This window comes from Athene cunicularia (assembly GCF_003259725.1).
Source record: "Athene cunicularia isolate RWA chromosome 2 unlocalized genomic scaffold, athCun1 chr2_part1, whole genome shotgun sequence".
Taxonomy (NCBI): Eukaryota; Metazoa; Chordata; class Aves; order Strigiformes; family Strigidae; genus Athene; species Athene cunicularia.
In genome coordinates, this window is record NW_020799095.1 from 38,194,961 (window position 1) to 38,213,244 (window position 18,284).

The window sequence follows — 18,284 nt, forward strand, 5'->3', positions numbered from 1 at the left end:
TCTCCTAAGAAAGGGACTATACTACAGGGTCTTGAAGAAGTCGGAAAATATTTCAGGGCAATCAGGTTGCAGGATACTGATGGACACATTGGCTGCATACTGAGAAAAGCCTAACCTGGGAGCCCATTGGAAGCCAGATGTAGAGAGTTTCTAAACTGGAAAGGTCTGTGGACTTCTAAAAGCTTAGATCCAGTAGCACAGCATTAGGTGACCATCCATATGAAAACTAATTGGGTTGTAACACTAACTCCTCTTGGTCATTGATGAAAATTTTAAGATCTAGTTTTAAGTCTATCCTACAAAGCAACACTCTGCAGGACTATAAGTAGTTTGAAGCATCTCTGAAAGCTCAAGATATGCCATGCATCTCCAATCTGTAAAATCCACAACATTACACTAAGGAAGATGGGCCAACCACTGGTGTATCAGGAGACTCTGAAATTGACATAAGTCCTTCTATAGAAAACACATGAAGGGTCCAGGGCTGTTTTCTCAGACTGTCCAAGTGACTGTAGCATCTCAATGGTACCTAGTTTTAGTAGTCCAGTGATGGACAAGATGACAGCATGGAAAAGAGGGACTCCAGGTTAGCATATATATAAAACAGGTATGATCTGGCACAGGAATAGAGCTAATTGAATTTAGGTTTTATCTGACTTCCTCAAGACTCTGTACTTTCTTAGGAGACACAAGGCCAAGTTCAGAAAACCTGCCTTAAGGTTTTGATTGGTGCCATTGCTTGAGAGAAGCAGCCTTTCTAACAGCACACCAGAGCCCATCTCAATTTTCAGATCAGTTCTTGGCAGATACTCAAGGATAATGCAAGCAGACTTCTTTTTCTGGAAAAAAATGGTGTTAAAGAATAGTGACATGGGGACAATATCCTATGGCCTTGGATGAACTGCTCATCCAACATTTGGAGAACTTACAAATAGCAAGCATTTTACAGCAATTTTGGTAAGATTGGTGGGTGGTCTCCTCAGATGATGCTCCTAATTGTTCCAGTATTCTATTTCATTGAAAGCCGCCTGTATTTTCAAATAGATTACTTCATTTTCTGTTCAAGATTACTTTAAGATTGTCATTAAACACGTACCCTATACAGCATAAGAGATATGCTCCTTAATAAGAAACTAGTATGTTTATAAAAGCATTTTATTCAATGATAAATTGAAGAACATTAATTTGCTTATTTGTCTCTTAATCAATGTGAACACTACTTTTAAGATTTTAAAGAAAATACTATTGTAAGCACAATACTATTAAAATTATCAAGGCAAGGCATAATAATTACATAAAATTGTGGGCATGATTGATTTTTTAATGGACCATTCACTTGTTCTCTGACCCCCTAAGGATTTTTGCTCCTAGCCTCTCATACACAGTAAATTCATTAAATCCAACCTATTTCCCCAAAGTATTGCATCATTATAGAGGTATATAGTATCAAATACCAAGTAAAATAGAACAAGTGAATTGTACTGCTAAAAACATTGAGGAGAAAAAAAAAAAACAAAACAGAAAAAAAAAGTTAAAATAGCAGTCACTATGAACCAACACTGACAGTAACATTTTACTCTGTCTCCTAGTAAGCATTTTGAGGGATTATTCAGTTAATTTGCAAGATGCATTAATAGCATGTATCTAACATCATTATTTTACAGGATCAAAAGGAAACTCTCTGCAATCTAACTGCAAAAATATTTAGTCTCTGTGGACCAAATCAACATGTGAATTTTTCAGAAACATAAGGAAGCACCTCACACATTTGGTTGCTATTTTATTGTCTTTTATTAGTTGTACATGCCACTACCCCAAAGAACTTGCAATCTCTTATAGACAAAATATGAAGGAAAGCAAATACATAGGGAAAGAGAGTAACGGAAGGAGGAGGACCCGTGTTATGATAACATCAAGCTGTTAAGAAGTTCTGGCACATGCATTTTCTGCAGTTTCAGTGACACATAAATTGGTTTTATGACACACGAGGAGTGAGATTCCAGGAAAGATTCAAATTGGTTAGCATAACTTGATGGACAGGGATCAGGAATTTGCTCCATGCATTGAGGGCTATACAAATAATTTCATAATTCTACCTTGGGACCCAGCGTGACTATTGCAACCTCTCTTACATCACCACATGGACAGTCTATACTCTCACCATTCTTACTGAGAGAGACAGAGAGACACAGAGAGACAAAGAGAGAGAATGAAGAGAGAGAAAACATTACTAACTCAAACCTCAAGTCTTTCTTCTTTGAATAAATGTTTATGGCTGAATTTCTGGGGATCTAATGTTACTAAGAAACCCTCTATGCTGGGCAAGCCTGGATTCAGCAGAGCGTATTAAGCCAGGGATCAGCACTGTGCACGTGTGGCTAACCTTCCCCCTGCCCTGAGCTGGCTGGAGCGACAGAGGCAGCTTTCAATGGCTCTACACCCCTGGCATGAGTTTATCCACAAAGTGGTTGGTCTGCCCATGAAAAGGGAAGTTGCCTGTACAACACCCTCATATCCAAGATAACTGATTTCCTTCAGTTCCAGTATTCCCCTTTACCATTTAATCTGAAAGCACATTACTCTTAAAAACAGGAACAAATTTAACAACCCTGATTCACTTTTGTTAAAAAAGAGAAAATAAGAAACAATTAGACGAATAAAAAACAACCTATCACTGTGATCCAGCCACCCTGAACTGTCAGAATGGATAAAGACATGAATAAATTTTTACATCAATTTATGCTAGTATATCTGTTAAAGAGTAAAAAATTTCCCATAATGTAATCCAAACAGATGGTCACAAATGATAAAGTCTCTGCAGTTTAACAAGTTAATGCTGATGTTCATTAACTAATAAATGTATACCCCTATCCTGCCTTAACTGTAATGCAAATCACTCGAACTGAAAGCAAACCATTTTAGGTTTAACTGAGGAGCCTACACAAGAGTTACTGTGGTTCTGCTATTCCAGTGAGCTCTTAATCTGATGAAGCCATTGTTTATAAACTGCTGTTCTTACCTGCAGAAGACCAAGGGACATAGACACGATGGTTAAATGGATCATTAGGACTAACTAGTCATACCTCCCTTCATAGTTCCCATGTCAACCCTCAATTTATGGCTGAGCTATATAGCATAATTTTTAGATAAATCATTCTGATTCATAGTTCACTTTCATTGCTAAATGTAAACTATTTAACATTCAAGATTCAAACTTCGGAACCATTTAAAGTTTGTCTCTTTACTGAAGAGCTGTCTACTCAAAGAGGTCTTCTCTCCACACATATCCCCAAATACTATCTAATTTACAACCCAAGCTTTCCAAGGTTTTGATTAAATTGATATAAGAGATATCAGAGTTTGGCCCTAAATATCTAGGGCTACAAGAGACAGGATGAAAAATAGATTGGAAATATCAAGAAGAGCATATGACAAAGATATTATATAGGCTTTTAATGTTAAAGGAATCTGACAAGGAAAAATAGAGGTACTCACCACTCATTTTTAAAATTAGCAGTTTAATATACACATCATTCCATAAACAGACTGCATGACACATAAATAGACTGAACTCCAGTGACAAATAACTGGTAAGTATAACTTTTAGGTTCTTTCTAAATGTATCAGTGAAAAAACTAGGTATGCGGTATGCAAGACTGAAGAAAAATACAAAACATACTTCATTCTATATAAATATTTGTTTTCTGAAAATGTCAATAAAATCAGTTATAGAATATATAGGGAAAACATTTCATTTTATTACTTCAGTCTCCTCAATAAAGGAAGGAGGATCTGGGTCTATAAAAGATGCTTATTGCAGCCAAAGAAGCTGTTGATACTTATGTCCAAAATAAATCCAGCTTTGTCTTGTTATTTAAAATATATAAACATATCGACATTTGGGAATTTTCATCAGTGAAAATTGAACTTCAGTTATTTAATTTAAAAAACAAACTCTCTCTATCAAGGTTTAAGCAAATACTGAAGTCTACCTCTCCTGTTCTTGCTTCATTCGTATTCTCTCCTCTTCTGAAGTAAGAGCTTCCTGCACTTTTATTTTACCAGTTTTCTCACTCTTGTCATCTTTGCGATGTTTGCCAAACCTGTTAATAACACACAAAAAAAAGAATCTAACTTGTGAAATGAACAAAACTGTATTTTCCTTTTCCTATGAAAAAGTGAGTCCTCCAAGAAGGGCTGTTTGGAAACCAGGAAGGGGAAGTGCGAAGACCTCAGAATCTCAATTTTTAATATTCTCAGGCTGCTTTCAGGTTTTTTGCATAGGTTTTGTTTTTTTTTTTTTACTTTATTTTTATTTCACTCCTCTTAAAAGTTTATAGAATTCCTCACTAAAGAACAGCACCACAACAACAAAAAAATAACAAGACCACATTCTTTTTTTCTGCCAGGATTTTGGGGTCAATATTCTTAAATACAGTCAAACAATGTTTTCAAAATTATTCAACACTATCACTGCCAAAGAATGTAACTCAAGTTTACACTGAAGTGAAGACTTTCAGGTACGAACTGCAAGAGACACAGTGCTGTATGACTGACAAGTGCCCAGAACAGTACCACCCTCTACACCCACCCCACAAGAGCAGTTTCACCACATAGTGGATGCCATCCGAAAATGCAAATTTATTATTTTTCAGCACCAAGTTTTTTTTAAACTTTATTACTTATGACTCTTCTCCCTCATGGGTGAGTGGACCGAAGGAGCTGGCTGGGTTGTCCCAGATAGAGAGGGATGCTGCCAACCCAGTGTTTTCCCTCTTCACGTCTCCTCTTCCCTTCCCGGCTACATTTCAAATATTTTAGGTTTCTTCCATATTTGCACATTCCACTGTTTCCTTTTAAACTTTCAGGGAGAGCAGGGTTTGGCATTTGAGATACTCAGTTATTATTAGGACAAAATTGTGTGTATTTGTTAGATATTTCAGACCTACTCTGAAAGGAATTTTTGTATAGAGTGAACTAAACAAACATTTAAATATAGCCCTTAAATACATCTAAAGTTTAGATGACAATTTTCTATTTAAAGCAGAAGGGATAAGACATGTATTAAACAGTATCTTATCATAACACATACCTATTAAACATGGGATCATTTATCATACCAAAAGCAGCAAGAATTTGACTTGTTTTTAATCAAAAGCTCAGATGAGAGCAGACTGACACCTGTGGCACTTCAAACCCAGGTTCACATCAAAAGTGAAATGAAAGTGCTGAAACATGCCAAGTCCAGCAATGGTGAAGACTGGACACTGCAAATGCTCACAAACACTGAACTAAACCACAGAGTTCTTAAAAATTTCTTCTGACCCACAAATGTAAACTGTTTGAAATATTTAGAGTCCTCCAGGCATTTATAATATTTTCCCTTTTGCTCCTGTTGATTCTAGTACGAAACCATTGTGTGGGTTGAAGACATACCACACAGTGACCCTGCAGAATGCTTAATTTCTAGCCACTCAGTCAAGAGATATTATACTGTGTAACCATATTTATAGCTCTTAGGGCAGCTGTTTAAAAACACAACAGAAAAATACAGTTTAGCAGCCTGTATACAAACTTTAAACTGCATGGCTGTTCTCCACAGTTCCCAGATTGATCATTTCCAAAATAATTCAGGCATCTGAAAACTAAAACTGTTCATAAATAATAATAATCTGAAAAGGGAAAGGCAGGGGACATGATAGGGTTAAAAAACACAAAAGAGGACATGAAGTTAAAGCCTCTGATTTTATAATATATGTAAAGCTGACATACTTCAGTAACTAGAAAGACCAGCATATATCTTTTAGAACATCCACCTATTTATTATAGAGTAGTCAAAACCATTATACAAAACATTTACATATATGACACAAGAGCTTCAAATCAAGTACTGGATGTCGTACATCAGACAAAAGAGAATGGTTAATTTAAAATAGCCCTAAATCCTCTAGCCAAGAGAGGAGTTTTGGCAGAAAAACAGTGGAACTGAGCCATTTTACCCTGATACACAGAGAGTGTTGGGGGTGGCAGGGGTCTGACTGACAGAACACACAGAGCTGCAGGGAGACACAAAACATATGTGGTACTGTAGCACAGCATCTCTGGGATGCTCCTGTTTGGTTGTGTCTCCTGTGCTTCCTTGACCCATTCAAAATGTTAGGCAAAGCAAAGGAACCAAATTCTGGATTAGCCAGTTTATTTTTGAAAAAGAACTAGTAGGTTTTTTTTAAAAAAAAGAAAAAAATAGATAAAACTGAATTAGTTAGTACCCATTGGGTTTTGGCAACAAAACAGAATTCAGAATTTCTACCACCATAAATCAATTAATTGCAAGTATGAACAGAAATAAATTGATTTTTTATTAGCAAAAATAAAGGACACAGGAAATTTCTAATAATCCTTATAAGCTATCTAGTAAATGTCTGGTCAGGGTGCATGATTGTGGCAAGAGCATTTCTAATGTTAACATGTAACGCAAACCTAGCAAAAACTGATGGTTTGAGTGTCCAGATCCAACCGTCGAAGTCCAGGACACACCACGCTCGTGCTGCGTTTCAGCCGAGGCAGAGGTAGGTTTACCACACAGCAAGCACTTGGAGCATCAGGAGGGTTCAATTTGCTTTGACTCATGAGCAAGTTGTGGCAACAATCCTTCTCTTTCAGGGTTTTCTTCCAATCATCTGGGAATGAACGTTCCTTCTGCCCTCGGGGACCATCCTGATAAGGTCTCCAGGAGACATCTCAGGTCATTTTTCCCAGGCATTTCAAAGTGTGTCCATATTGTTCCCACTCTGACCGGAGACTTTCCAGTGCCCATCTCTGACAAGCTCTGTGGTCATTCCAGCAGTGGACAGCCTGGCAGAGTATGAACCATGGTGGTCTTGCAAAGTTGCCTTCTCTGGACTTTGTCACCCACAGAAGTGATATCTGCCATAATCACCACTGCCTGTAACAAGTTCAGCAACATTAACTGTGCTGTCCCTACACCTGAACCCAGAATAATCAACACCATCCTTCCCCCTCCCTGATTGTGGCTTCATGTTTTTAACACCATCACCTGCACAGATAGCCTCTCCATGATACCCACAAGCCATGGAGCTGTAGAGCAGTTTGGAAACACACTGCCCTAAATCAGTCTGGCTCTAAACAAATCTGCAAACTTTCAGCAAAACCTCTGGGCAAAAATATTTACAAATTCAAGATTTCTCTTTTTCACCGAGATTGCAAGTCTAACTGCATCTCTGTTAAGCTTCAGCTTACAATAGTAGAAGTAACAGACAAACAAAGGAAACACATTTTCCAGGCTCCACCAAGCACTTGAGAAATGTATTTAAAAGAACTGTAATGGGCATACATATGTAGACCCCTTCCCCCCTTTTATTTCTGTAGGACCAGTCAACACTCCCCACTCCAAACATCATTCAAAGGTTTTGGTTAAATTACCCTTGCTAACAATAAATGCATTTGCTATTTATTTCCATTAAAAGTGTTTGCTCCATGAAGTATGATTTATAGTCATAATGAAACCCACAGCCCAAACAGTATCCTTTCCACCAAATTTATAACAGACATTTATAAATTATTTAACATTCATATTCAAACCAAGTTTAACCACGGAAGAGCAACATCCAGCAATACTAAGGCACACCAATGAAGTGATCTGTCAACACTCCCTTGACTGTACTGTGATGACTACACTGGTGTCAAGCTAATCAAAATCACCAGTCCTAATTTCTTCAGGTAGATGTTTCCTACTCTGATTCACGAATATTAAGAAAAACAGGACACTTAGAAGTAAAAATAAGAGTATTGAGACCACTGAAATTCAGACTATGCAATATCCTTTCAAAACACCAAATGCACATCCCACAGCCACCCTACACTGTCTTCACAGTCATGGTAAAGCCCTTCCCGGCTTCTCTCCAGTGGCCCTTTGTAGTCGTGTGAGTCAGAAGCAGCAAAGTGGGGGTCAGGTCCCCCGAATTACTCCTCATATTTAAAACATCCCAATGTGAATGCATCAGCCAGCGGAAAGATCTGGCTTACCTCTGCCAAAGTTTCACCTTCTTACATGTGCAAGTTGTATAGTCCCTGACTTGCCCCACGAACATCAATGTGTGCGAGTGACACCTTCCCCACAACCCATCGGCATTTGCAGCACCGTGAAGCTTACTTCTTTGCTGCTCAGGTACTCGAAAGGAAGGGAAGATGGAATTGGGATGTATGCCCCATACATGACCCATGACAACGTTGGAACCTTACTGTTTCTTCCATAATGTATATGACATTGAATGTCCTGGCACACCCACGCAATAACTTCCCCCACTGAAGCAACTGCTCACTTAATGATAACAACCTAAGGCTGGAAACTCCCAAAGTGCAATTGTTAACGCTATCTCCCTTGTAAAATAGCAATCACCATCCATTTGTCCTGTGTCAGAGAGACTCCAGACTTTTGCAAGACATGGCCTTGAGGATACTGGCAAGTGATTGGATCCCAGCCCTCGCTGCTCACTTCATGGACACAGGAGCTGTTCACTGCTGCACACAGCTGGTTAGCGAGTGCCTGAAGCACCTGGAGATTGTCAGACACTTGTCTGAACTCATTCTCATTGCTGTGAGTCTGGCTGCTGGGATACTTGTTGCAGTTCTTACAAATGCAAATGAAACGGCGACTTTCCTTCTGAAGCTGACATGAGAACTTCCACCGCTCAGGATCTGTGCACAGCAATGCTCCTTGCATTAGTGAAAAGGAAGACAGCATTTAAAAACAAAGGTAAGAACTACTGTTGGAATTGAAAAACAAAACTGTGCAGAAAAGGAGCATCTGTGACACTGATGTTCAGACAGTCCTGGGAATCTAATTCCAAGCTCCTGTCATTTGCTAAATTCAGTGCCAACAATCTGACTGTGAGCTATAGAAGCCCTACCTAGATCGGTGCACAAGATACCAATGCACAGACACAAGCTACCGAATGATGTGCAGAAAAAACTGCATACTATATTGCCTCACATAATTAACATATTAATGATGAAAAAAGATGTGATGCTAGACCTTGACCTACACCAGATACTGTGGAGCACCTGCAGCCATAGCAGCACAGCACTGACCTGTGGCCATCACTTTCCCCAGTTTGAATTCTTAGAAGCAGAGCGCAGAATCATGGTGGAAAACAAAGAGCAAAAGAAAGTGCAAATTTTCCTCCAAACCCCAAATCATAAAAAAAAAAAAAAAAAAAAATTACCTGTCTGTTCATAAATATATTATTTCATAGACATAGCTTAATACTTCTTTAAGGTCACATACTGTATAGTTGTGGAGTAATCTCTTTATAATAGTAACACTACCTCACGTAACAGCTAGTTTATTCAGTAGCTCTGTCTTCTAAACCCTGTTAAAAAAGTACAGCTAAAAATTGATTTCATTTTATTTTGTAACTGCATAAGCAAAAGTTTGAAGAAAAAACCTCTACAACTAATTGAAATACAGGTTGTATATTAAAAATACCCTGTCTATCCAAGAGTGTGAGAAATTGATGAAAGACTGCAGCTGAAATCTTGTTCACTCTCATTGCCAAGAGACTCCACGTTTCTACTTTATTTATAGCTTCTTAGTTCTCCTTTCACATTAAGGGTTAGAGAAAGTTGCAAGATAAGTGTAAATGCTCAAAGTCATATTCACACATCCACAGACTTAATCCCCAAATTCAGCAACAATAGCAATCACAGTAAGTAAAGAAATTAAAAAAAATATAAGAGGACCATTTTTCAAAAGTATGAGCTCTAGAATAGAACAGCCAAGTCATATCAGAGGAAAGGACCATCCTCACACCTTGTGATACTAGCTTGTTACATTATTATTAATAAAGAGACGAGAACACAGACCTATATGCCCAAAGCTTGACCCTCAAATACTAAACCCCATGAACTCTGCAAAATTACATCAAACTAAAATGCATACACAAACCTCTATGTCAGTCCCTAGCTGGCTTACTTTCAAGCTTACTTGCTTGAATGACTGCCACTAACCAGGAGGTGACTTAATCCAAAACCTATCACACTCAGCAGAGAGGCACCGACTAGCAAGTGCCTTCAGCGGCTTTGGGCCAATGCATCAGAGCAACTAAACAGTATGAGACTCAACAGAGAAGACAGTGTAGCAGAACATTTAGAGAATAAGCTCAAGCTACAATATGATCCCATATATATAAAATATGTGAAATGCATATAAAATACACATGTAGACATAAAGAACATTTAAATTGTTTTGCATAAATATATAGACAGAACAAATGAAGGAGGATGTATGAGTAGTAGCAACAGAAATTCCACATTTACAACTTATCTCAAAATTATCTTCAGTTTAAAAGCATATATATCAGCACCCTTGATATGACAAAAATAATATACATAGTATCTGCTAAATGGATTTTACTCTGATGTGTTACTGATGAGATCATTGTCGTCTGCCAAATCATCCGCCCATTTCATTAGAATAAAGAGCCATAAAAGAAACATGCATTAGATGATTAATGAAAAAAACACAAAAATTGATTGAGACAAAAGTTCAGTAGCATTATGTTCCTTAACAGAAAAAAGGCCATCATTAAAAATTAACAAATGGTTAAGTGTCTTGAGCTATTCTATCAGTGCTCTGTCTTCAAGGCATGCTCTTTTCCCCATAGTACCAAACAGTATTCACACACACACCCACCTCCTAACACTACTCAAAAGATTTTGCAGTGATTTCTGTAATCTTTTTCACCCTGCTGTATCAGCAAAATCATAAGATTTATATTTCAAAAGATTACTGTGACACACAAAAACATTCTGTTGCTAAAAAAACCCTTAATAAGCATAAACAAGGGTTCAGCACAGCGCACAAACAAAAATCACCCTGGTTAGTGATGACTTGAGGGTTTACAAGCCTTCACTCTGAAGCAAAACTGTGCAAGTGCTATTTTTAAAAATATGCTTGTAAGTGCAAAAATTTACATATTTGCAATAGATTTCTAGAAATAGCCAGTTATCACATCTAATCAAATCAGTAAATCAAATTCTGCTTGTTAGGAGGGAGTGGAATGAACTGCTAGAGTGACAGCAGCAGCACTATCCTGACATGATGATACAGGAGCACTGATGCACAGGCAGCAGGAGCAAGGCACCTTGGTGTAGGAGCTTGTGGGCATAGTTATAATGGATGTTTATAACTTTTAATTTTCCAAGAGTTTCCTTGTCTATATTAAAACTGATGAAGCAGCATTCCTTTGGATGCAACATTCAGCAGAAGACTCCTGCCAGGAGGGTTTCTGGAGAACTCTGCTGTCCCAAACGAAGAAAAATACATTACAAAAGGACATAGGTAACTCATGAAAATGAAGAATACCTCTGAAAAGGTACACTGTACCTTGTCAGAGGCATGAAGTTTGCCTTCAAGCAATAAAGAAACTCACGTGCTCAGCCATGAATACAGAAATTTAAAGCAGGAGAACCAAAGTGGTTATCACTCCAAATCATCAGCCCTCTCTGAAGTTGCCACCCTGTGCACAAGTGCTGTAAATCACATGAAGGTCTTCTGTGTTATATTCACACATTTTCTCCCAACAGCCTCTGCCTCACTTTCCAAACATTAAGAACCATTTTCCATCACTACTGGATTCTAGTGCATCTCACCAAACTAAGGCTACTCAAGTCCAACAGCCAGGACAGCACATAAATCACAATACTTCATGTGCAACATCACCGGTGATTCCCACAACAACTTCCTGGAAAGAAGTGGAAACAACATATGGGACCAGACACCGTTTCCAGCCACTGAAGCTTAATCTGCCTGTCTTTGTGAGTCAGTATCCCAACTTCACAGAAAATGGGTACAACGCCAAACCTAGAGACATGTCATGAGGTTTCATTCAATTATTTTCATAAACAGTTTTGATAACATTTCCCGAAAGGCATGACACAACAGGCAGAATATTATTCACACCAAGTCGTTTTCTTTTCACAACTTAAGCATTTGTAATATTTACTTCTAGCATAAAATGGTGGAACTTTTAAAAACAGATTTCTTTTAAGGAGAGACCATCTGTTTGCAAATTTCTAAACAGAAGATAATCTTGCATTGCTACTAATGATCGCCTAAAGCTAGCTGGAGCCACTGACAGCTCCAATAAATAAATAAATAGATAGATAAATAAATAAATAAATAAATAAAATAAGAAAAAAATCCTAACAACTAATCCAAACTGCAGTTTAAAAACGGGCTGAGAAGGTCAAAGGAAGTAGGGATAATTTTACAGTGATCATATTGGAAAGACAGCAGCAAGTCAGCAAACAGACAAAGAGATTCTTCTCTTGTATGGCCAATAAGCAATACCACAACGTACTAAAAGTCACCATAAATAACTCATTTTCATGGTGGTCAGCCAAAACCTGTTAAACTGTGGATTGTGGCATCCCTGAAGGAATTGGGAATAAAAAAGAAAGCTTCTGCTTAGATGCGACTGTGTTAGCAATCATCGATGATGGGAGCAACCACAGAAGCAGTATATGACATTTTAATGGATTGTTTCATAACAGTCTAAGCATTATAAAGTTTGCTTGTGTGGCAAAAACTCTTTAATGTTGTGTATGCATTCAAAAAAGAGAGCGGTTATTGACCACAAAGTTACTTGCCCCAAGATTAAATTTGATACACTAAGTGTGTGCTATTTGTCATTGAAGAAAGTAGCTCATACATGTGACACAGCCAAGCTAATTCAGTCTTTTAATAGATAATATAATCTTAATGGGCAACATATCCTTTCATTACTGTCATTTAATGCACTTACAAATGCTTTTGTCCCCCCTCTCAGACAGAATTTGTCCATCAAGACTGCAGTGCCCTGTTAGGTAATTCAGTACTGGGCAGTAAGATGCTAAACAGTAATTGCAAAACTGTAAATACAAATTGCAAAAAAAATAAAATCTCATTTACAAAGTAAAAAGCAGGCTCCTGAAAAAGTCTGAGTGAAGGCCTCCAGTATATCAACTCGTCTTCCAGAGATTACATACATAAAAGCAGGCATACAACCCTCTACTTTGAAATACATAATACCATATATAGGAATAAGAAAAACTTCCCAAATTCTAAGCATCCACAGCAGCCTACTATTAACAGGTGTCTGGCTGTCTGAAGTACAGTGGAGTTATTCTTCTACAACACAAGCAATTTTTCTGAGTCAGGGTAAAATGCTCCTTCCCAGCGCACTGGGTGCCAAGTCCAGCCAACTGTCTCTTGCTCACACTGTACCAAGCAGGTCACAAAACCTTACCTCAGCATTCCCCACCTGACAACTGCTGCCCTGCAACCACGCAGGGGCATGGGCTCACTTCTGTTGGTGCATTTGTCACACTCTACACATCAGTTTATAAATTGTGGACCAATTTAAGTATTAATAGTAGTACATTGTATGACTCTAATTACCAGGGTCCACTAAGTGCTCAGTTTAGAGAAAGCATTTAAACCATGGCTACTCTTCAACATGTTCTCTCTACAACTATACTTCTAATTCCTGCCCTGTTCATTTTAATGCATTATTGTTTCAAAATACAATGCTTGAAAATTGCAAATTATGTCTGGCTCAAGGGCTGATTATGAGAAATACTAGCACTTCTGCCTCTGCGTGAATAACTCTGATAATAATGAGAGATTGATTGAGCTCCAAGAAGTCCAAATGATGAGAATGGTCAATTTGAACATTTCTATTAGCTTCTTTTGTTAAATCTAACACTTTGCCAGGCCAGAGACAAATACTGCATCTGGTTACCATGATTTTTTCCAACCCTGCAGAAGTGCAATTTAGAAAATGGGTACTGGTCTAAAGGCAGACCTTATAAGAAATGCTAATGAAACATAAAAACCCACCCATTTTACTGGCACTCAAGAGATGAGGGGGAGAAAAAAAAAAAAAAAAAAAGTTGCAAGGGGAATTTGCTTCAACACTTTCCTGGCAGAAAAGGAAAAAACCCCTCAGTAATACGAGAAGTCTTCACAACGCCACTTTACAGCTGAAATGCTTGCTTGCATATTTATGAGAATGGTCTGCCTACGTAAATGTGAGCTGCAACAAGAAAATCACTGAAGATGTTTACTAAGCACATGCAACAGGCAGAGAAATGAGGACACATATGTAATACACCAGCTAGTTAAACCAGGAAATTGCAGTAATATTATTCCAACAACTTAGTCTTGCCATCTTGCAATTACACGGTATAAAATCAGCAAAAGTTAACACAGACACAACAAAGTTAATCTAACTACTTGCAGTTCATCTGGAACCTTCCAAAGATTAAAACTTCCCTACAGATCTCATTACCTCAAAATGTTAGTAAGTCAGTCAGCACTTTTTCTGTCAATTACTGAAAAACTTTGTCAATACACATCTCCTAGAAAATAACCTCTGTAGGGAAAATTAAGCAATAGGTGATGTCTCTGTATCTTTAGCCTCATTCACATATTTATACGTATGGGATGCAGGCAAAGCATCCAGAAGAGGACAACAGACAACACCACAGGATCTGTGGGAAACAGTCTTAACGAAAATATCCTTAAAACCCAGACAAATGCACAGCTGCTATTTTCTTCTCAGGGGATGCCTGTAATACCAAACAGCATTTCCCCTTGCTGAGCTGCAGCACCCAAGTGCTGCTGGCTGTAGGTTACAGTTTAGGGTCTCCTGCCCCAGTCTGGGTTCCACAGTGCCAAGTAAGCCTCCTTGGGGATAAAAATAAACTTGAATTATAAAAATAAATGAATAATGCCAATAGGATACTTTTACAGGGTGCTCTAGAGCACAACTCAATTAAGCTACACTGAATGCCTCTTCATCTACATTGTCATAAAAAACAGAGGGAAAAAAATAACAGGTACATTATTTTGAAAGTTTGCTACAGACAGGGCTAAGGCACAGGACTTAGCCTGAGCCAAGGCTCTGGTTAGTATGGTTAATACATGCTCATTCACATGCCACTGCTGGCTTCACATACCTCTGTCTATTCTATCAGCTGATATTCTGCCCTGTGGCATGAAAATTTAGTTTCCATACGCAGTATCTTCTGGGTGGAAAATTAAAAGCGAGACTTTGCACTGCAGCAGCACCACCGGAACAAACCATCTCTGGAGCGGATGCAACAAGACTCAGGTGCACCATCGCTGGGAAGTCAGTTTGGCAGCGAGTCCCCGCAGCAGCTGGTGCAGGGGCTTGCCCAGAGCTACCTTGGAGCCCTGGAGACACCTGGCATCCTGTAACTGCCAGTACTCAGAGCCTGAGCTGTCTTCATGGTAACTGCAGTTGAAATAACTATATCAATTATGATTTACACTGCTGATTATTTCAGGGCCAAGCTGGGAGTGGAGATTTATTTCAGACTGAAAAGGAATACAAACCAGGTCTTGCATGGGACTAATTACAGCCAAGACATGTGGGGTGGTGGGGATTTTTTTGGTTCCAGCCACCATACACACTCCTAGCTCCTAGCACAGAAGGTCACAGACTAGGACCAGCCCCATACACACTGACATTTTTGTTCTCATTCATACACACTGAGGCACTATACGAAGTGAGTGACTGGGCCTATATTTATTTAGAAACCCAGACAGATGATGTTTAAAATAAACCCAACCTTAACATCAAAGATATCCAGCTCCTGAGACGTTCTTCTCCAAATGATATTGGCTCTGCTCATACTTGGTGTTGCACACAGTATACAGCAATTATCATTGCCATCTTAATATTTCTTCTGAATATAGAGTGTAAAATAAATCTTTAAAACCCCCCACATACCGATGAAAATGGCACTGAGTCTTCACATTTTATTTATCTTACACAAGCAGTTTTCTCCCTTTTGCAGTTATAAAAGGCAAACAGAATTAGGAAAGTATTTGGAGCTCCACAAATGGTATCATGACTCCTAACGACTACAGATGATAATACTGTTGGTATCATTACCTGCTCAGAAACATCAGAAAAAAGAATCACTTTAACTGTAACACTTCATCTGAAACTCCTGTTTGTGAAAGCATGTTCTGCTCTGAATTTCAGGACTTTAGCACTACAAGCTAAAGACAAAGATAGCATCTATAATAACACTGTGAAATATTTGACACTTATTTGTGGTATGCTGCTGTTGAAATGTGTAATAGCAATTCAACTTGCATTCTAAATACTGCTGGCACACCTGGTGTTGAATATGCTAGAAGCACTTGCAATCGGTATAAAAACATACTACTTTCATTATTGTGGTACTCAAAAATGCTGATACAGCTAAGATTCTAGATGCGTATTTGTTATTAAATCCTCTTTTACAGAACTTTTAGAGGTAATCCATAAACTTTGTTTCTGATTAGACATTTTCTTACCAAGTACTAACTATAACAGCATAGCAGAAAAAAGAAATCTACATATATTTTCAGTCACCCATCCATCCACCTTCAAACTAAAATCAACAGCAGCATCTGGAAGGCGTAGATAGCATATGTTTTTAGCATACAAATATTTCGTATTTCTACAACACAGGAAACACCACCGGACATCAAAGCCCTCGGAGATACTGGCATGGACAAGGTAATATCCCATTTTTAAAATGAGAAAACAGTTTCTCTTGAAAGCTTAAGCAACTTGCCAAACTCCAGGAGATTTCTGTATTGCAAGCACAAACAATGTCAGGACTAACTCTGCAGATTCCATTGACAAAGCCAGGTCTATGAAGTTTATGTATCTACTGAACTAGCTATTTCTGACAGACAATTTCTCTACCAATACAGAATTACCAACATACTTCCAACATATAATACAAATCCTTTAAAATAGCCATACAAGTAGTTTGCTATTATATTGAAAACAGTTAAGAACACCAAGTAGTTCCATGAAACCATACTTCTTTTTCATTTTAGGACTAGGCACTACAAGACTGATATCAAAAAAGTTCTGAAAAAAACGTTAAAATTTGTAGAAACTATGAATTTGCATCTGAAGAGATGCAAACATTTCAAAATTTCTTGTTAACCTCGTCAGCAGCTAGCCCAAATACACACTGTAAAACTAGTTCACAAACTGAATGCATTCCAGCAGGGTCTGTTTTACAAACATCTACAGCCTTTTCTTGCACTCCTGCTTATTGTAAGTTTGCACAGAAGCAGTAAAAGTTAATATGCAGTGGAACACTACATTAACTACTGAAATGTTATTGCACATCAAAAAGGTTTACTGCTACTTTGCAAACATGCTTACCTGAGTGCCATAAAATACCAACATAATGAGTCAAATCTACTGCAGTGCATTGCAATCAGGTCTTTCCACTTGTAAAAGCAGCTCCTTGATACAAAAGTCTTTCTACACAATCTTTAAAAGACATTTTTGTATACGATATACTACAAATTTTGTTAGTAGTTTGAATTTAGGTAAATACACCCCAAATCATCAGTAACAGGACAAACTGCACAGAATAAAATATAAATACACCATCCTCTGCACTTGAGCACAAAGGTAATGTCTCAAGAAATACTCGAGCTGCAGATTGCTGAAAGCCTGGAAGACAGACCTGGGAAGAACTGCTATATGGTTACACTGTTCTGGTACCCCACCCTTGGGTGCTACTACTTACCACTGTCAGAGACAAAGCATTGGGATACAGGGACATACTGGGTATCATTCAACTCTCTGTGACTGTACTCTTACATTAAACTCTAGAGAATCTGCTGAACATGGAAGGAATTAAAAATAGTACTTTCTTCCCCTCCAACAGTAATATAAACTTCCTTCATTTGTAACTGGCTGAACTACAAATGCATGAGGTTTTACTCAAGATCTGTACTTTGAGATGAAAATGAGAAGCATCAGCATTAATTAATAAACAAAAGTGTTATGTTTTTAATTAAAAATCACGTTACATTTTCAAGTGTAGCATAAAATAGTAGAAAGGAAGATTTCTGTAGACTGCTTCTTCCTCAGTTCCACAGAAAATAATCACCTTTTCAAGCTCAGTGGACATCTCAGACACTATTAGGTACCGTATCAGCCAATCAAGCTTGGTGTCCTAATAGTTGCCCATCCAAGACACTTTAGAGTGAGATGCTTGGAAGCACAGCAAAAATAACTGTTTACAGATAACTTCTTTCTTAACACTTAGCATGTAATGGGTGACTCACAGTCACCAATGCACGCTTAGCTGCATTATTTCATATATTCTTGGTGTTCAAGGAACTGTGCGGACAGTAAGTCCCTGAGGGTAATCACATATCACAGACA

At 38.1% G+C, this 18,284-nt stretch overlaps 1 protein-coding gene across 1 annotated transcript in view; it reads right to left on the reverse strand.

The window, feature by feature from the left end:
• Positions 1–18,284, reverse strand: part of PARD3 (par-3 family cell polarity regulator) — a 411,749-nt gene that overhangs the window by 115,014 nt on the left and 278,451 nt on the right. Inside the window, exon 22 of the mRNA XM_026843423.1 lies at positions 3,993–4,103. Coding sequence (XP_026699224.1) covers positions 3,993–4,103 — 111 coding nt within the window. The remainder of the gene's footprint in view (positions 1–3,992; positions 4,104–18,284) is intronic.